General features: G+C 36.7%; 1 protein-coding gene across 1 annotated transcript in view; it reads left to right on the forward strand.

The window, feature by feature from the left end:
- LOC122107652 (A disintegrin and metallopeptidase domain 3-like) overlaps positions 1 to 21,542 on the forward strand; it is a 54,812-nt gene that overhangs the window by 3,377 nt on the left and 29,893 nt on the right. Inside the window, 7 exon segments of the mRNA XM_042679456.1 lie at positions 3,929 to 4,073; positions 5,299 to 5,476; positions 12,434 to 12,499; positions 13,669 to 13,740; positions 13,984 to 14,150; positions 16,870 to 16,951; positions 20,427 to 20,563. Of these exon segments, the coding sequence (XP_042535390.1) occupies positions 3,929 to 4,073; positions 5,299 to 5,476; positions 12,434 to 12,499; positions 13,669 to 13,740; positions 13,984 to 14,150; positions 16,870 to 16,951; positions 20,427 to 20,563 (847 nt within the window).

The raw sequence follows: 21,542 nt of genomic DNA on the forward strand, positions 1-21,542 counted from the left end.
CCTTGACAATAATCTCCACCTAACCATATGGTCCTTTCCCTTCATCACATCTAATCACAATTCAAGCAGCCTCTATCCCAAACTCCATAGTCATAACTAACTGCAGAACTAGTAACTCAAATGTAAGAAATAAATAAATGTGAAAAAATAATTTGATGGCCATTTAAATTCACTGCTCTTGAATCAAGCAAAAATATTATAAATTAATCCTAAGCTTTTCTCCATATATAGACAAGACAACATAAAAACATTTTTAAAGTATTTAGTATGAGCAAGAAGTATTTAAATTTCGCTACAAGGTAGGATATTTAATGATAGCCAATAAAGATTCTATAATATATAGGTTTCTCAAGAAGTTTTAATATCTATGTTTTAAGAGACACACAAGATAGAAAAGTAACAGAATGCAAAGAAAGGATGAAATGAAATCCATCTCTGTAATATCACTCAAATGATTTGGAAAACAACTTTCAGACATTTTTAGTATGTCAATTTTTACATTCTTTCATTTTATGAATTCTGAACCTCCATTTAAAAATGAAACAGTAGTTGGGTGCTGGTGGCTCACACCTGTAATGCTAGCTACTCAAGAGGCTGAGATCTGAGGATCGTGGTCAGGAGCCAACCTGGGCAGGAAATTCTGTGAAACTCTTCAACCACCAGGAAGCCAGAAGTGCAGCTGTGGTTCAAAGTGGTAGGATGATAGCCTTGAGTGAAAAAGCTCAGGGACAGTGCCCAGGGCCTGTGTTCAAGCTCCATGAACAGTAAAACAAAAATCTGAAATACTGGATTTGGGGAATATGCTGAGTTGTTATATGTATTTTTCTAGTTTAGGAAAAATCTAGATTTATTGCTAAGAAAATGCTTCTTCAATTAAGAAGAGTTTTCAAGCAAAAGTTTCTGTGACCACCTTTTAAACCAGTGTCAACTGCTTTCAAACTTTTGGTTAGGACGTCTTCTAGTATCATGAATCATTTTACAAAAAGAAAATGTTCAGACTTAAAACAGAAATATAACAAGTTCTTCCTCTGAGTTTCCCAACATTTCCTTTTCCAAAATACGTTACAATTAAAAGAAGCAAATGTATTTCATTAACACAGGCAAATAATCCAAAATGCCAAGCCAGAATTATTTATCTTGGAAATATACTATTATACGTGACTAAGACAGCATCTCATTCGTGAGTAGATAATGCTGAGACTTTCAGGAGAAATGGCCTTCCCAGCATACTTCTGCCTCCTCATTTAACTCACTTGTGCACATAATTTGATGCTAAGATGATAAGGAGTTAGATATTTTAACTCTAATGTTGCTGGATTGCACACCAAACACAGTGTTTCTCCTGGTTTGAGGGTGTGAATGAGACTCATCCTAGTGATTCCTTTCCTAAGAAGCTCTTCCTTGGGTTCTGTCAGGCACTGCCTCAGTGAGTGATCTTCTCTATGGCCTTTTCTTCCTGTTGGAGCCAGTTACACAAAAGCTGCCCGAACTTCCAACAGTTTAGCAGTTTTCTGGGCCAATATTTTGGTGAGTTGACCCATTTCCTCCTTTCTCATTGGTCCTGTCCACAGCCTTGAATTTTTCTCTGGAATTTTTGTCTGGAATGCAGTGGTGGTGTCTGAGGTGGACAGTCTTGGATTCTCCTGGGCCCAAGTCTGTCCAAGTGTCTGTTGGCAGTATAGACCTGCATGTAAGACATGGAAAATGCTATATAAGTTCATGTAGCTCAGTGTTTGCTTGATCCCATTGCCACACTGCATTTCCCTTTTCAAGATTTCTAAGGAAGTGACTAAGTTTGTGTTTTTAAGAGGTAGAAAGAGGCTGCAATTTGTCAAGAAGGTTCTTTCCTAGCTGCGGCTGACTTCTGGATAGGCTCTGAAGGACAGCAAGCTTCTAAATCTAATAAATACGGTCTCCACACCCTGGGTAGCAGAATGTCAGGCACACAGAAACTGACTCAGGATTCCTGACAAAAGATCCTGCTTTCCTCAAAATCCTTGTGTCGCATGACTCTAAAAGTCCCCATTTGTTACTTCTGCCACCACTAGTACAGTGGGAGTCGTGTTTTTTCTTTTTTTTATCAGAACTGTAAATCAGTATATCACATAGCCCATGCTTGTCTGGAACTTTCTATGTAGCCCAGGCTGGTCTGGAACTGGTGATTCCCCTGCTCCAGCCCAAATGTGTGGCTTTTTATTGATCATGAAGGAGAAGCCTTCACTTCCTTGCTGAGGTAATGTTGTGTGACTATTCACTTTTCTTTTCAGAGTTTTCAGATTTCCACAATATCTTCATTCTTTCCCATTGGCAGCGCCAGGCCCCATATTCTCCCACTAACAGCACACCCCAAGTAGGCCAGCAGCACTGTGCCAGCTAAGCCCCTGATGCCCTCCCCATCAGGGCAAACTAATTGCAGACAGGAAGAGAGAATATTTATTTGTGGTTTTATGTTTTTCTAACTTTTTTCCTAGAATGTAGGTTAGCTTTAATAGTGGTGTCTAATGTATATTAAAGTCTAATTTCTTTTGAAGAGGTTTTTGGGTTTTTTTTGGTTGAAATGTTGCTGGATATGTGTGCCTATAGGGTGTGGGCTTCCTACTCTAGCATTTTGATGGCCAGAACTTCAGCTACTATAATCTCTTTGACTATTATTTCTCTTCTCCTGCAGAGATTATGATAAAAGTTTGGAATCTTTTGTCTTAGGCTACATGGACTTTTTTTCAGCTCATTTTCCTCTTTTATACTCTGAGTGCATTTTATTGATCTCTCTTCATTTTGCAGTGATCTTTTTCTTCTGTCAGCTACCCTCTACAATATAGATCATCCTAAATTCTTTTTTCATTTTTTGGTCTGTTTAGTTATATTTTTCAGTTCCAATGACAATTTAGCTTTCTTAACATTTGCAATATAATTAGAATTGAGTTTCGTTCTAAGTGGCTCATATGTAGTTACTTTCTATGCGGTTCATATGTATGTATTTGTGGATCGGATCAGGGCTTCAAGTATTGAATTTGGGTTGCTGGTAAATGGTTTGGGACCTTCTTTGTCTTCAGCCCCTTTGTGAAGAACTTGTAGCAATAAATGCTGATAAAAATTCTGGAGTTGAAGGTATAAATCTCCCTGCTTGGAGGTGGTCCTCATGGCATGTTGATACTGTGTGTGGACAGGAATGTGATTGATTGCCTAACCAGGCTCTACTGATTGCCACTAGGAGTAGATCTAGCTTGGCACTCTCCTTGAGTAGAGGTCTACTTTTTTATTTATGTTAATTGTGAAAATACTGTACAGAGGGGTTACAGTTACATGAGCAAGGTAATGAGCACATTTCCTATCAAGCATTTGTTATCTCCTCCTTTGTTTTTCCCCTGCCATCCCTTTCCTCCCACTAATTTTTTTTAAGGTAAATGACTACTGATTCCTGTGATTAGTCTAAGAGCTAACAACATATAAACAAATTTGTAAGAAAGAATATGATGATACTTAAGTTTTCAGAGCATAGGGCCAAGAAGAAAACAGAACTGAATCTCAAGATTACTAGAATTTAAAACAAATAGAAAGAGCAATTCACTTAGAATATTAAGGTAGAAATTGGTAGAATCAATGAGGAGGAAAGTTTGAGTTACACATGCTCAGTGATTTCTCAGGTGCGATACTGGAAGTCAATTAAGGTGAAGAAATATCAGTTTAGCTACTTTTGGATGATCCAGAAAAAAAATTGAATGGAGTGTTCATAGTTGCTTACAAACAAGCAGGCACAGGTGATGAACTTAGAAAAGATGCAGATAATTCAGAACTTTTTGAGGGGAAGAATGGTAATCATGATAATTGAAGATTTAGAAGGAGAACTTGAAAGTAAGGTAGCAAAAATTGAAAATCTGATAAATAATATTAAATTGGCTAAATATAAATGTTGGAGGATATCAAGCAGGTAAAGATAAAACTGAAGACTTCATTTGGAAACCAATAATGAATAAACCTTTCTATGCTCCTTCTTAGGGTCATTGTTTTTATAAAGGACATGTTGCAGAGATTCCAAGATCGGTCGTGACACTAAGCACATGCTCAGGACTCAGGTAATGACATATTATGAAAGTGTGCATTGAAATCTTATGCCAGCCTTTAATTTCTAGAATCTTCTTGAAAGACAGAGTGAGAGAAAGAAATATAGACTTGCTCCACTTGAGCCATGCTTTAAGTTCTGCTTTTTTGTTGGTTATTTTGGAGATGGAATCTTTCATTAGTGAATTGTCAGAACCATATACTGACTTGTGTCTTTCTAGGATGTCAGAATTTATTGAATAACAATGAATTCAGAGTCTATGTCAATTTTGTTAGCAATAATTTGTCAGTGAGGCCACCTGATAGCCCTGGGCCTGTTCCTGTACTTGTTTTGATTCCTTGTCTCTTATCCTTTTTATGGTTTCTTGCCTTTATAGTTTGCAGTTATAAAATTTATACAGAAAAGCCTCCTACTAGCATGAAGTCAATTTACATCCTTTATCCATATCAGAACTACAAACTTTTCTTTCTAAAAAACAATGTATTGTGATTATAAAGGTGACATACAGAGGTGTTACAGTTATATAAGTCAGGTAAAGAGTGTATTTCCTTTTGGACAATGTCACCCCTTCCTTCTCTCTCCCCACACAGACTCTTCTTAAATGCTGTGTACATGCATGTGTGGGATATTATGGTGAAGCCCCTTTAAACAAGTAACATGCCTTTAACCAAAATGACTATGAGGGAGACAAAACCAGAGTCTATCTAGGATGTGGGCACTTGTGGGAGAGGAGAGGGTGAATGGACAATTTGAAGGAGGGTGAATATGGTCAAATAACTTTATATCCATATGTGAAAATAGAACAAGGGAGGTTATTGAGATTACATTCATATATATGACCGTTTTTTGTTGGTACTAGGATTTGAACTCAGAGACAGGCTTGCATGGTTTGCTTTCTCAGCTGGTGCTCTACCACTTGAGCCACACCCCCAGCCTCAAGGAAGGTTATTGAGAGTGATCTGGAGAGTGTGGAGAGGGAAGGAGGAAAAGTAGTAGATCAAGGGACATCATGTGCATATCTCAAAATGAACCCCCCTTGTACAAATAAAAAGTGATGCTAATAAAAATTAAAATTGAGTTTGACAATTAATACAAAAAAATAGAATAATTCTTAGAAGATCACAAAGACTACTATACAATTTGTATAAAGAGGTTTTTTTTATAGTATTGATTTATGTTTCTCATGGGAAACTATACTAATTGAAATTTTATTTCTTTTTCTGCATCTGAATATTTAGGGGATTACTGCAATTAGAGAACGTCAGCTATGGGATCGAGCCATTGGAACAATCAGCTACATATGAACATATGCTTTATGAACTAAAGGATAATAAAATTGATTATTTCCCTTTAAAAGAAAATTATTCTAAGCTCCAACATGTAGATCAGCCCTACCGGGTTCTTGTGAAGCCAGAAGTGAGTAACCACCTTTGTGTTCTTCATTATCTGTGTTATGTTTGGAAAGTTAAATACGTTGAAATGTTCCTATTGGATATATTTGATAAATTTAAATTGATAATATTGTATTAAGAATTTCTAGCCAGGTGAGCCAGTGGCTCACACCTGTAATCCTGGCTACTCAGGAGGCTGAGATCTGAGTATCTTGGTTTAAAGCCAGCCCTGGCAGGAAAGTTCGTGAGACTCCAATAAACCATCAGAAAACCAGAAGTCTGGCTGTGGCTCAAATGGTAGAACACTAGTCTTGTGCTGAAGAGCTGAGGGACATCTGCCCAGGACCAGAGTTCAAGCCCCATCACTGACAAAATAAAAAAAGAATTTCTAGGCAGGTGCAGCGGCCCACACTAGCTCCTCAGAGGTTGCAATCTGAGGATAATGGCTTAGAGACAGTGGGACAGATAAATCCAGGATACTTTTATGTGCAATTAATGAACAAAAGGCCAGAAGTGAAGGAATGGCTCAAGTGTTAGAGCACCAGCTATTATTGGAAAAGTAAATTAAGAGTGCAAGGGTCTGAGGTTAGTACCAGTGTACTCTCTCTCTCTCTCTCTCTCTCTTTCACACACACACACACACAAATAAATAAACTACATTGGATAATCTTTGATGGAAAGTACTATTATAGTTGTGTGTGGGTATCTCAGGCCTTTAATCCTAGATACTCAGGAGGTTGAGAGCCAAGGACTTTTTTTTAATTAATTTTTTATTTTTTTGGGGGGTCCGGTCATGGGGCCTGAACTCTGTGCCTGGGCGCTGTCCCTCAGCTATTCAGCTCAAGGCTAGCACTCTACCACTTGAGCCACAGTGCCACGCCCGGCTTTTTTTTCCTGCTTATATGGTGCTGAGGAATCGAACCCAGGGCCTCATGCGTGTAAGGCAAGTGCTCTACCACTGAGCCACCTTCCCAGCCCCCGAGGACTCTTGTTTAAAGCCAGCCTGGGCAGAAAGTTCACGAGATTCTTATCTCCAATTAACCATCAAAAAGCTGAAAGTGGAACTGTGGCTCAAGTGATAGATCACTAGCCATGCCCCAAAAGGCTTAGGGATAGCACCCAGGCCCCGAGATCAAGCCCTAGGACCTGAACAAAAAATACTATTTATTCAGATAATACTTTGAGAATCATAGATACAAATATACCCAATTTAATAACTAAGTTTTCACAATATTTTCCTAATTGCAAATATTTTAGTGTACAGAGACACAATTGCTTTTTGCTATATTTGTCTACTACTACTATGCTAAATTTACTTATTACTTTGTAAACATTTTCTTTATCAATGCATTTTCTTTGTGAAATAAAGTATGATTTTTGATTCAGAGTTAGAAGTAGAAAGAAGGCAAGATAATCACTAAAAATCATATTGCCTAAAGCTAGCATTTAGAATTGTGGTTGATTTACACTAATTGTTTCAGTACTGTAAACTATAGTGTAGATTACAAATATACAGACTCTGTGGACATAAATGATCTAACTACATAATGTTTAATGAAACTTCCATTTTTCAGTGGAGATGTGGCTCAAGTGGTAGAGCACCAGCCCTTAGGGAAAAAGCTAAGTGAGCGAGCATGAGTTCAAGATCACCCCTTCCCCCCCCCCCCCACACAAAGAGATGAAACTTCTATTTTTCTGTTAGGAAACTATGCATACTTTTACTTAATGTTTTACTTATTTTGAAATTAAATAATTTGATTATTACATGTATTAAAATATAAGAAAAATGAGTATGTAGTCCTAAATGCTGTTGTGGCATGAATTACAATCATGTTTTGATACTCATATTAAAAAGTGCATATGCTTACACTTAAATGTATTTTATAAAACTGTGGTCTATTTTGCATAGTTACATTTTTCCTTTCATCAATACCTGAACTTTGTGAATGTCCTGTTTTTTTTTAAAAACTCAAACTGTTCTAATCCACAATTGCATCTAAACATACATGTTATTCTAAGTTCTCCCTTTAAAATGTTTGTACAATTTTACATTTGATCATAAGTGGTTAAATAAGTGGCTTTGTATTCATACTTTGTCATCACTATGGAATTTCATTATGGAGAAATAAAACAACTGTGAGTGAAACTTAGCCACATATGAACAAAGCAAAGCGAAACAAACAAAATAACCAAAGTCACGAAAGTAAAAGGGTGATACTAGGGCAATGGAACAGGGAAGATGAAGAAGAGCAATAGAGTGAATATGATCAAAGTACATTTTACTTGTGTATGGGAACGTCATGACAAATCCTTTACTGTGTACCATTTTCTACATGCCAGTAAAACGGCATATCAAACTGAGACAAAATGAAAGAACAACAGCAGTATAACTTGAGTAGAAAATAAGGGACAGCTCATTCAGCCTCTAGAGGTATGACCCTAAGTAGGAAACTGAGATAGAAATAGTATGGAAAAGTAGATTTAGATTGCAATTCCTTAGGAAGTGTGGCTGAGTAAAAGTATGCTAGGAAAGTGTTTAGCTCTCCTTCCCTAACGGCTACCTCCCAGACGCTCATGGAAAATTAGAAGGGATTGTGTTCTGGGTGTCTTTTCAATGATAACACCGGGCACAGGTGTTGTGTTCCACAAGAGAGAGAGCAGGCTACACAGAAACTGTTGTAGCTAAGTTAAATGTGTGACACACTGGATATTGGGAGCCAGACTTCCAATAAAAAGTTGCGTTCCAGAGATTTTTACTGGAAGACCCATCTCTGAGAGGGAAGAAAGCCAGTCTAAGAAAGAAAAACACCTAACAGCAAAATTTTCCTAAAGACAGTCTGAGAAATTACCCTCTGAGAAGATCTGAGACCATAAAACACTATTGGTCAGTATATAGTTGATGTGAAATTTCTACTATGAAGAATCAACAGTCACACAATGAAACAATTCCATGTGGAAGATAAAGACATTAAAAAAATCAGTGTTACAGGCTAGGAAGGTGACTCAATGGTAGAGCGCTTGCCTTGTATGTATGAGGCCCTGGGTTCGATTCCTCAGCACCACGTAAGCAAAAAGAAAAAAAGCCAGAAGTGGCGCTGTGGCTCAAGTGGTAGAGCGCTAGCCTTGAGCTGAAGAGCTGAGGGACAGCGCCCAGGCCCAGAGTTCAGGCCCCACGACCGGACCAAAAAAAAAAAAAAAAAATCAGTGTTAAAGTTTGATGTTCCAAAGAAAATAGAGGACAAGACAATAGGTGACTCTTGATATGTCTAGAGATATTTAAGAAAATATTTCACTTCTTACCAATCATTGATGTACGCATCATCCTGCCCATGTAATTGTAACCCCTCTGTACAGTATGTTCACAAATAAAATAAAATAAAATTAAAAAAAAAGAAAAGAAAATATTTCACTCGCCAAATGAGAATAGCGTGCTGTTAATGATAAAATTCAGCAGACTCATGATAGTTGTAAATATAAAAAAAGCAATGAAACTTAAAATTAAATGGGAGGGTTAAAAGATAAAATTCCAAAGCCAAACCAGAAAGTAAGGAATAAACAAAAATGACTTGAGAAATAAGGGAAACTTGAGAAATAGGAAAATTAAGCCACATAATATAGATAAAACAAAAGGAATTCCACTAAGAACTAACAACCAAGCTAAGTGCCATGGACTCAAGCCAGATTTCAGAAGGGTGAAATCAGGTTTGAAGTAAGCCAGGGCAGAAATATTCTCAAATCTTTCCCCAATTAACTAACAATATTAGATTGAAATGCAATTCAAATGATAGAGCTCCAGCCATGAGTCAATAAGACAAACGTAAGTGCTGAGTTCAAAACCAAGTACTAGCATGCATGAGTGTGTGCGCGCGTGTGCACACACACGTTCAGGGAAGAATTAACAGAAAAATTGAGTTATAACATCAAAAAACAATAAAAAGAATCCAAGAAAAATTCTTAGCATTATTTAAAGTAAGTTTTCAGACTGAAGTAAAAAAAAAATCTGACTTTTCATGCATACCCACACTGCAAAATGGCACCAAAATTCAGAACAGCAGTAACAAAAGTTGCAAGGCAGTGCGACAATTATTTTAAATTAAGCAAGTACCTAAAATATGGTTTTGAATCTTCCTGTCTCTGGCAGTTGGGGCTTCTCTGCAGATATGAAGTTAGCTAATCTCTATGGTCGTATGAGCCAATTACAAATATTTTTTCCCATAGAATAAAAGGAAAAATTCGTCCTGCAACTTCTGTGGAGAACTGGCTGGAAGTATGGTAAACAGAAATAAAACTCCAAAATACTAAAATTGTCATAAAAGAGTACAAAATCTTTCTTCCTTTCTTCCCTTTTCCCTTCTTCCCTTCATCCTTCCCTTCTTCCTTTCTCCCTTCCTTCCTTCCTCCCTTCCTTCCTCCCTCCCTCCCTCCCTCCCTCCCTCCCTCCCTCCCTCCCTCCCTCCCTCTCTCTCTCTCTCTCTCTTTCTTTCTTTCTTTCTTTCTTTCTTTCTTTCTTTCTTTCTTTCTTTCTTTCTTTCTTTCTTTCTTTCTTTCTTTCTTTCTTTCTTTCTTTCTGTCTCTCTCTCTCTCTCCTTCTCTCTCTCTCTTTCTCTCTTTCTCCTTCTTTCTTTCCTAGTCTTGGGGCCTAAACTCAGGGCCTGGATGCTGTTACTGAGCTTCTTTTGCTCAAGGCTAGCACTTTCCCTCTTGAGCCACAGTGCTGCTTGTGGTCTTTTCTGAGTAGTTTATTGGAGATAAGAGTCTCACAGAATTTTCCATCCTAGTCTGGCTTTGAACTGTGAACCTCAGTTCTCAGCCTACAGAGTATGACCAGTCAGCGCCCAGCCAAAAATATTTTAACATATTAAAAATAAATGTTTCTTGAAATAAAAATACTTAAGAAATGAAAAAAATCAATGAAACTGATTTAAATTGGCAACATAAAGATATAATGTTATTAGTATATTCCATTTTAAAAGTAATGCTTCACTCTGTATAGGCTTCTCAGCCTCTAAAAAAGTCACTCACAAAAGTAGAAAACTTTTCAAAATGAAATGCATTTAAAACAAATTCTTTGGCTTCCTTATGGGATATAAAATATTCTACTTTAGTTGTTTTATCTACTGAAGTTTCTAAGAATGGCATTTTTGGCGTTTTTTTCCCAAGAAATCTTAGACAATAACAGTATCTTCTGGGCTTTGTGGCAATATTACTTAAATTAATACAATAAGACAGGAATTAGACCACATCATTTAACAGATGTATATAAAAATCACAGAAAAGTCACTTCACAAAACTTCACAGATATTCATGTTTTTTTTTCATTCTGACGTTGTAGAAGAAAAACAACATAAGCAAAATGTAAATAAATGGACTTGTTATATTGTAATGAAATGTTATTTACAAAACATAGAACTATAGACCAGAACAGAGAAATCAAATGGAAATGGAAAGACCAAGCATTGATGCCTCATATCTGTAATCCTAGCTACTTAGGTGGCAGTGATCTAGAGGATGGTGGTTGGATGCCAGCCTGGACAGAAAAATCCACTAGACCCCATCTCCAAAATAATCAGCAAAAGAACAGGGCTGAAGGCCTGGCTTTAGTGATAGAATATCTTTGAAGCAAGCAAGCCAAGCATGTGTGTGGCCCTGACTTCGAACTCCAATATTAAAAATAAAAAGAAAGAAAGAAATAGAAAGAATGCTTCTAAACACATTCTATGACGCCTGCATTACCCTGATACCAAAACCACATAAAGACACATCAAAATATAAATAAATTTAAACAAACCTATAGATTAATATTTTAAAGGTGTTATGACAGAAATCACAGTCTTATTCTCGATAACCACAAAAAATAACTAGAAATAAACTTACCAAGACCTATTAAGGATTTCTATGGAGAAAAAACAACAAAACAACAAATATGAAGAAATTGAAAAAGTCACTGACAGATGTAAAGAGCTCCCACATTCACACACCTGATGAGCAGAATAATGATCTGGTTTAAGCCCTAGGAGGCTCATGTGTCTCATTCATATTCCTGTAGAAACTCACAATTGCAATAATCTTTAGGTATTTAACCAGGAAAAATGAAACATTGCTGCACACAGACTTGTAAATGGGTATTCAGTGCAACTTTATTTACAATCGCTGAAATGTATAAAAACAAAAACGAACAAGCCAATGCATAAACGAAATGTATAAAATGACACACAATTTACCAAAAAGATAGGAACTACTAACAATCACAATAGGGCAGGATGCTGAATGGGAGAAAATCCTGTCGGCTATTGACATGTTATCTTCTGGAAGGAAATGGCTACATGAATGTATATTTTAGCTGCCAATCCATAAAATGGCTTCTTTTGTAAGTCAAGAGCTCAACAAAGTCAATATAATCAAGAAAAGTACAAAAGCAATGAAAAAAATGCAGGCAATATTTAGAAGAAAATTGAGGTAAGTTTTTTTCACCTTGAAGCTTGTCTACAAAATGCTTTAAGAGGAAAAACAGATTCTTACCTAATTTCAGTGTCTTGTTTGCATTTTAAACGTAATTAAAATATAAAATATTTCTGATTTGTTCCTGTCATTTATATTTAAACATATATTGCCTCACATTCTCACCCAGCTTTCTTGTTAAAGACAGCCCTGGTTTCTGTTGGTGATTTTGGAGACATTTCTGCCCATGCTGGTTTTGAACCTCACCTCTCCAGGGCTCAGCCTCCCAAGTGGCTCACTTTGCAGTCCTGAGCCACTGTTGCCCAGACCATTTTCTTCTTTTCTTATCTTATATCTCTCTGTATCTATATCTGAATCTGCAATCTCCATGTACATGTATGTATTCAATATAAACATATCTAATATATATAGATATTGATATATAAATCTCTGTGAGTATATAGAATACATTAATATGTACTCAACACATGGTAACTACAATGTAAAAATCTGTTTTATTTAATTCATGTCCACTGTTTTGCAGAAAAATTTAGATGTTATACTATTGAAGAGAACACTGAAAATAAAAGTCATCATGGGCCAAGCATTGGTAAGGCATTGTTGATTTATTTCCTAATACCTTTGTTTGATATTAAAATTTGAAGAAATACGAAATTTCTATTGTATTTGTGTGGGGTTGCAAGTCTTTGTGACAAGAGTTTTTTTGTGCCTGCATTTGCCAGCTTTCCAATAAAGACTCCCAATTCTACCTCTCAAAATGTGGTTTCTCTGTTTTCTCACTGTAAAACAGTTCAGGGACAGATCTTAGACAAAATTGAGTGAGACTTATCTCTACCAGTAAGCCAGGTGTGGTGGTATGCATATGTGGTCCAGCTGAGTGGGATGTACAGGTGGGAGAATCACAGTTCAGGCTTCTCTAAGCAAAAATTCTTTTTGGGGGGGTCTGGTTGTGGGGCCTGAACTCTGGGCCTGGTCACTGTCCCTCAGCTTTTCAGCTCAAGGCTACCACTCTACCACTTGAGCCACAGAGCCACTTCCGGCTTTTTTTCTTTTTGCTTATGTGGTGCTGGGGAATCGAACCCAGGGCCTTATGCATGCAAGGCAAGCGCTCTACCACTGACCCACCTTCCCAGCCCCTCTAAGCAAAAATGTGAAAGACTCATTATCTAAAAGGAATAACTAATGAGAAGTACAAGTTGTCACGTCGAAAAAGAACTTTACAACTTTGGTGGGAGTGGGGGTGGGGGGGGGGGGTGGGTGGGGAGGGAGGACTGGGTGGGGAGGCGGGGGGTGGGAAGGGATGTAAAGGGTAAACAAAGGAGGAGGTTACAATGCTTGATAAGAAATGTACTCATTATCTTGCCCATGTAATTGTAACCCCTCTGTACAGTATGTTCACATAAAAAAAAAAAAAAAGAAATAACTACCATCCAAAACAAAGACAAATGAGAGAAAAAGCCGGGTGCTGGTTGCTCACACCTGTAATCCTAGCTAGTCAGAAGGCTGAGAGCTGTAGAATTATGGTTGGAAGCTAACCCAAGCAGACAAATCTGTGAGATTCCATCTTCAAAATAACCAGCAAAAGCCAGGTTGCAGGTGTGGCTGAAGTGGTAGAGTGCCAACCGTATGGCCAAACCTGCAGAGCAAGCTCTCAAAGCTTTGAGTTCAGACCCTGGTACTGGAAAAAAATTGAATGAAAAATCATATAGTTTTTCTATCACTTAGACTAGTGATTAAGAAAACACATTTGTCTTTCAGTATGATTATATGGGCTCTGAGATGGGAATCACAATCCAGAAGGTTGTCTATGTCTTTGCTCTCATTAACACTGTAAGTATTTAGGATTCATATTTAGATAACGAATTCACATTGTTTGACTGAATAGCGTTTGCATTTCTTTTTTTTTTTTTAAATTTTATTTTATTTTATTTGAGAACATATCTGTGTTCCTACTATTTACTCTGAAGAATGGGTTCCTTGGTGAACTTGTGAGAGTTACGTGGCTCACAGTTGTGTAGGGAGGGCATGTCCATAGCCCTCCAGAGCTGCACAGCGCCAATCTTGTCTTTTCAGATGTACTCTCAGGTGAATGTGACTGTCCTGCTATCAACTTTGGAGGTCTGGACAGATCAGAATATGATTTCAACAGATGGGGATGCCAATGAAATACTCCAAAGGTTTCTGTTATGGCAACAAAGCATGCCATTCCAGAGGTTTGATGATGTGACATTCTTACTACTGTGAGCACTGATTCATCTAGTTGTATATATTATTTGTCCAAATCATGTATAATATAAGACACTTTGAAAATATCAGAATAAATATTGTCCTGGCAAAATGCAATACATAAAATTCAGGTAACTAGGTAACAGAATGACAGTATGCTATTCTTCCTATACTAGATCAGTCATGTAAGAACTTTTTATTTTTTTATTTTTTTTTTAATTTTATTTTATTTGTGAACATACTGTACAGAGGGGTTACAATTACATGGGCAGGATAATGCGTACATTTCTTATCAAGCATTGCAGCCTCCTCCTTTGGTTTCCCCTTCACATCCCTTCCCAGCCTCCCCCCGCCCCCCCAATCCCAATCTTTCTCCTTCCTCCCCCTTCCCCCCCTCCTTCCCCCCCCCCCCCCCCCCCCCGCACCGACGTTGTAAAGCTCGTTTTGGACATGACAACTTGTACTTCTCATTGTTGCAACAGGTCCACCTGTATCCTTAAACAACTGGTTTTTCCCGGTCTCCTCCACAAGTTATACTGACATCAAATATAGTGAAAGCAGGGGTTATGCTGTGGGGGAGGGACATACAAAGCAACAAAGAGATAATCTTATAAATGCGTTAGAAACACATGCATGAAAGAAAAAAAACATTAAAATACATATCTAAATGTTCATTTTCCTGACATCACATTATCTGACCTTTTCCGCTTGACTCATACATATACTAGATATTGCAAATAAGGGAAACCATAGGGCCTATGTTTCTTTGGGCCTGGCTTACTTCACTTAATATAATTTTTTCCAAGTTTTTCCATTTCCTAACAAATGGAGCAATGTCATTCTTTCTGATGGAGGCATAGAATTCCATTGTGTATATATATCACATTTTCTTGATCCATTCATCTACTGAGGGGCATCTGGGTTGGTTCCATATCTTAGCTATGGTAAATAATGCTGCAATAGACATAGTTGTACTGGTAGCTTTAGTGTGGTCTTGTTTGTCAACATTTGGGTAAATGCCCAAAAGTGGGATTGCTGGGTCATAGGGGAGTTCTATGTGAAGTCTTTTGAGGAACCTCCATACTGCTTTCCAAAGTGGTTGAACAAGTTTACATTCCCACCCACAATGAAGTAAGGTTCCTTTCTGTCCACATCCCCTCCAGCATCTGTTGTTGTTAGAGTTCTTGGTTTTTGCCGTTCTAACTGGGGTGAGGTGATAGCTCAATGTTGTTTTGATTTGCATTTCTTTTATGGCTAGGGATGTTGAACATTTCTTTATGTGTCTATTGGCCAACCTTCTTTCTTCTTCAGAGAAGTTTCTCCTTAAGTCTTTCGCCCACTTATTTATTGGGCAGTTGTTTCTTTGAGGATTTGTTGTTGGGGGGTTTAATTTTTTGAGTTCCAAGTATATTTTAGATATGAGACCCTTGTCCATTGTATGGCTAGTAAAGATCTTCTCCCAATCCGTGGGCTTTCTATTGATCTTGCTAGCTATGTCATTTGCCCTGCAGAAGCTCTGCAACTTTATGCAATCCCATTTGTCCAACCTTTCTTTGATTTGTTGTGTTTCCGGGTCTCTACTCAAAAAATTTCGGCTTGAGCCAAGGAGACCTAGGGTTTCTCCTATTCCATCCTGTAATGTTTTCAGAGTGTCTGCTTTGAGTTCAAGGTCTTTGATCCATTTGGAGTTGATTCTGGTGCAGGGTGATATATAAGGATCTAGCTTTAGTTTTCTACATGTAGTTAACCAATTTTGCCAGCACCATTTACTGAAGAGGCTGACGTAAGAACTTTTTAAAATAACTATTTTTATTGTAACATAAGATTTTTCTAAGCTGGTAAGGAAAGCATTGGGTTCATATCATTGTAAGGGAGGGGGTCTTCTCAATGGTAAATAGCCAAAACATCATCTTAACATTCCATAAAATGAAAATTATTCCACAGAAAGCAATGGGTGCCCATAGCAGTTGGTTATCATATAACAAGGCATACAAATGATGGTCAGCTGGAGGGGAGGGGGCCACTTTTCTTTCCCTATGCTTCCCTTGTAGTATTCCTATGCTACCTACGATGCATTTATCTAGTTACTTGTTCAGTGTCTTTCAAGAGTCTTTATGTAGTAAGTTTTTGCTTTAATCCTTTGATTACATGTGAATAGTGAACATACAATTAGAAATACCCTAAATAATATGGGATATAAGTACATCTACTGTTTTCTCCTGTGGAATCTCAGGTCAGGATTAAAAAACAAAATGAATGAGCTACTAGGAGTGAGTTCACCAGCTGCAGGCAATCTCTGCTTGTACTGTGCATCATTAATGCTCTTCCTCCTTTCTTCTCTCACTTCTCCAGCACTATGTCAAAATTGTGGTTTGAGGATTTGCTCACTACTTGGAAGTCTTACCAATAAGCAACATTGGTTTCTTGATTTTAGAATTACATTCGTCCAGTGGTGTCAAGAATGAAGAATGTTTTGGGAAGGATTATGTAGTGCTAGGTTTGGGGATGAGTACCAGATAAAATCTAACAGCTTTTAGAATTATGATCATATAATCTATGAAAGAAAACCCAACTGTTGTTTTTTTAAATTATTAGGAAATGATTGACAGGATGAGAAATGATTTATAACATGTAGCATTGATATTTTGAAGAAGGTAGATATTTATTTAAAAGGGCATTAAGTTATCAATCTTTTGAAATACATGTATTCACAAGAGAAATTTTATTATGTAGTTTTAAGGACTCCTCTGACTATGTGGGAGCAGCTTATCATGGACTGGTCTGCAACCCAAAGTTTGCAGCAGGAATTGCTCTGGTGAGTGTTTAATTCTCAACTCTATAAACAGAAGGTTTAGATACTCCAGTAGTCAAAAATAAATATGATGTGACTATCATACTGTCTTGAAAAATAATTATGACTCTTTTAAGGATTTGAGAGGTTATTGTTAGAGGAAACACATAAATTCTATTCTTAACCATTTGTATACATGTCAGTGGTATTAAATATATACATATACACTTAATATAAATCTTTTTTTGTGTTTGTTTTGATTCTGTCGGTTGTGAGTCCTGAACTCTGGGCCTGGGCGCTGTCCCTCAGCTCTTCAGCTGAAGGCTAGCACTCTACCACTTGAGCCTCAGCCCTTCTTACGGCTTTTTCTGCTTATGTGGTGCTGAGAAATTGAACTCAGAGCCTCATGCATGCAAGGCAAGGACTCTACCACTGAGCCACCTTCCCAGACCCTTAAAATAAATCTTTACAACTTTCTTGTTCCTTTTATAACTGAGGCACTACATAAAGTGAACAACTCTTCTTTGGTCTGATCATTCTACTGTTTCCCCCAACTTAACAAGCTTAGATTCATTATATAAGTAAAATCATACAGCACATGTCTTTCTGCCACTGACTTATTACATGTAATGTAATGTATTTATATTGTAGCATGTGACATGATGTTCTTTTAATGGTTGAATACATTTTTTTGTTGTTGATTTGACCTTTTGCTCAAGGCTGGCGCACTACAAATTTGAGCCACAGCCCCACTTGGAGTTTTTTGGTGGTTAATTGAAGGTAAGAGTCTCATGGCTGGCTTCAGACTGTGATCCTCAGATCCCAGCCTCCTGAGTAGAAAGGATTACAGGTGTGGTGTCTGGCTGGTTGAATGATATTTTATTATAATTATATGCTGTATTTTTCTTTGTCCATTCTGTCAGTGGACATTTTGGTCATTGCCATACTTTGGTCATCATGCTGCAAAGAACATGGAGTAGAAATATCTGTTTGTTATTTGGATATATACCCAGAAGTGATGTTGCTGGATCACATTAGTTCTGTTATTCATATTTTGAGGAATCACCATATTGTTTTTACTAACTTGGAATCCTACCAGCAATTCACACTTTATTTCCACATCCTTACCAAACTTAGTTTCTGACTGTTTTTGCTTAATAGAAGCATCCTAATGGATGTGATGTGACAGCTCATGTTTGGATGTGCATTTCTATGATTGTTATTAATGTTAAATATCTTCTTTATACTTATTGGCCTTTAGTATATTTTGAGAAATGTCTATTCAAGTCTTTTGCTTATTTTTAAAGTGATTTATTTGATTTTTACATTGTTGTTGAGTTAGAGTTGTATATTCTGAGAGTGGTTCTCTTTTTTGGCAGTACTGGGGTTTGAACTCAAGACCATAGACTTACTAGGCAAATGCTTTACCATTAAGTGACACCTACAATATTCAGTTCTGTATATTCTAGATATATCAGACACATGAGTTGCAGACATTTTATCCTTCTTGTAGGTTGCCTTTACTGTTTTGATTTACAAATTTAAGCAGAAAGTTTTGAAATTTGGTGTACTGTAATTTGTGTATTTTTATATTTATTTCTGTGCTTTTGGAGTTGTATATTTAATATCATGGTGGCATCAATGTCACGAACCTTCCCTTCTCTTAAATTTTAGGAGTTTTAGAGTTTTGGTTCTTCTGTCTTAGGTCTTTAATTCATTTTCAGTTAATGTTTCAATAGTGTATAAAGTACTAGCCCAATTTAATGTTTTTTTATGGGTCATTTGATCATATAAGATTTTATTTCTAGGGTCTCTAGTTTGTTCACTCATCTTTCTTATGACTACTTATTGTTTTGATTGCTATAGATTAGTTTGTACTGTTTTGAAATAAGTGTATGTGGGTCCGCTATTTTTTTTTTCTTTTCCAAAATTGTTATTTTGAGTCCCTTGAGATTACACATGAATTTTTGAACTTTATTTTTTTACTATTTCTGAAAAAAATGCTATTAAGGTGGTGGTTGAGATTGCAGTGACTTGAGGCTGCTTTGTGTGGAATGAAACATTAACAGTATGAAGCTTTCCAGTCCAAGCAGTATGTGTCTTCTGTCTACTGTATTGTCTGTAATGCATTATAGAATCATTTTACCGTATTCAGTGCTCATGGCTTCCACTAGTAAAATAGTGGATTTGGAAATGTCTTACACTTCCCAACCTCCTGTTAATACATGATCCAGCAATTATCCTTCTTGGTATTCAAATGTACTGAAAACAAGAAACATATACCCCAAAGCATACATGAATGTCCACAGCAGCTTCATTCATCATTGCCACAGCTTAAAAGTAACAAACCTGTCATTTAATCACAGAATGGATTCAAATGCAGTATAACTATACAATGGAATATCATACAGTAATTTAGGAAAATTAGCCATTGAACTTCAAAAAACACACTGGAAAACAAGGAAATCTTAAATAATACCCAAGTGAAAGAAGCCAAAAGAAAGGTCTCTCTCTCTCTCTCTCTCTCTCTCTCTCTCTCTCTCTCTCTCTCTCTCTATATATATATATATATATATATATACACATACATACATATGTAATATATATATAACATATTTTATATATATATATATGTATATATATATATATATATATGCTATGTAATACCCAGGAACAGACAAAATTATTGGAGTACTGATTTATAGGAATACTATTGGCAAAAACTATATGCTATTCTATTTTTGAAACAAATAATTTGAGTAAACTATTTCTGTGGTCAAAAGTAATTGAACGTTTAGTCCTTTGGAACCTGCAATTTTTTCCCCTAAGCTTTCTCTTAAAAAGTCAGAGCTAGAAAAAATTCTCATTCCCAAAATGTTTGTTTACTTTTTATGATGTATTTTATGACAAAGTTTTGAGAGTAACAAATTTAGTTATTTATCTATTTTATATCTATTCCTAAGAAAAAGCTTTGAATAGCATTATCTTTAGATAATATTATTAAATGGTTGATAAGATATATCTGAGAGAAATAGTAATACAGGAGAGGTGAAGGTTCTCATATCCATCTATAGATATTTCTTAAGATTATGAGGAGGCTGGGCACCAGTGGCTCATGCCTGTGATCCTAGCTACTCAGGAGGCTGAGATCTGAGGATGGCAGTTCAAAGCCAGCCTGGGCAGGAAAGTCTGTAAAACTCTTATCTCCAATAAACCACCAGAAAACCAGAACTGGTGCTGTAGCTCAAGTGGTATGGCACTAGCCTTGAGCTGAAGAGCTGAGGGACAGTGCTCAGGCCTAGAGCTCAAGCCCCGACCGACAAAAAAAAAAAGATTATGAGGAGGAGAAATAGTAAGAATTATTCATGAGTTATTGGATATCATAATTTATTAATAAAAGCTGAAAAGATCAGTGCTTTAGAAAAGGAAAAAAAATATATGGGACAGTTTGTTAATGTAATAACCTAGGCAGTAACTATGTTTTTGTTTCTCTGTTTAGCACCCGAAGATGATAAGCTTGGAGGCATTTTCAGTTGTTCTAGCACAGCTGCTTGGAATTAATCTGGGAATGACATATGATGATACCTACGATTGTTACTGTCCAGAACAAATATGCATAATGAATACCAAAGCAATGTAAGCTGATTTCTTAAAATATTAAATTTATAACTGCTCTTGGGAAATAGTTATAGTATTCTTTTGACGCATAGTTTCTTACATCACAAATGGATTGAATTTTATTAATAAATACATATGTACTTATTTAAAACATTAAATGAAATGAGTGTAGGGTGATATCTGTGCATAGAGGGGAAGTGGGTTTTGATAAAATTTCTAGAGTTACTGGAGTCTTGTTGAAATTGTTGGTAGATATTACATGGGGACAAAATGCATCTATATACCAATAATAAGAAGTCTGAGAACTCCACAGACTTAGGAAGAAATTGATATGGTAGTGGGAGTGGGTGGGCAAGAATGGACAAGGCAAATAAATTGGTTGGAGCTGCACAGGAGACTATTTGAGGTTCAGGGAAGCAAAGTGAAATACATGAGTTAAGCGATGAAGTCCAGGAGATGATACAGAAAATGGAAGAAAGCCTTTGATGGTGTGGTAAAGTGGGGTGGATAATAAATGTGACAAAACACAATTTGGCCAATTAAAGCAGTATGGATCATAAAAACTGCCCTGTTAACTGAGTGACAATATATCTGAGGGAAATAGATAGTCTTACAAATGAAGATTCCATATCAACTTGTAGATGTTTCTTAAGATTAAGAGGAAGGGAGATGGTAAGAATTATTCATGGATTCTTGGATATCACAATTGATTAATGGATATTGAAAAAGGTCAGTGCTTCTTCAGAGAAGAAGAAATGAGGAGAAATCTATGGAACAATTTGTTAATGTTAAATATGAGTTATTCAGAGTCATCTTAGAGGACAGAAGTTCTAAGAGGTACGAGCCATCACCATATGGGAAAGAATTAAATTCATGAGCAGATAATGTTGTAAGAGTCCACAGAGTAGCAAGTAGCCACTAAGGCCAGATTTTTCTTTCCCAAGTCAGTAGGCTGACTTGGGAAAGCACCATCATGAGGTCCACACAAAAAGGAAGA

The sequence above is a fragment of the Dipodomys spectabilis genome, unplaced genomic scaffold (genome assembly GCF_019054845.1).
Source record: "Dipodomys spectabilis isolate Male_0828 unplaced genomic scaffold, ASM1905484v1 ptg000052l, whole genome shotgun sequence".
In the NCBI taxonomy this organism is placed as follows: Eukaryota; Metazoa; Chordata; class Mammalia; order Rodentia; family Heteromyidae; genus Dipodomys; species Dipodomys spectabilis.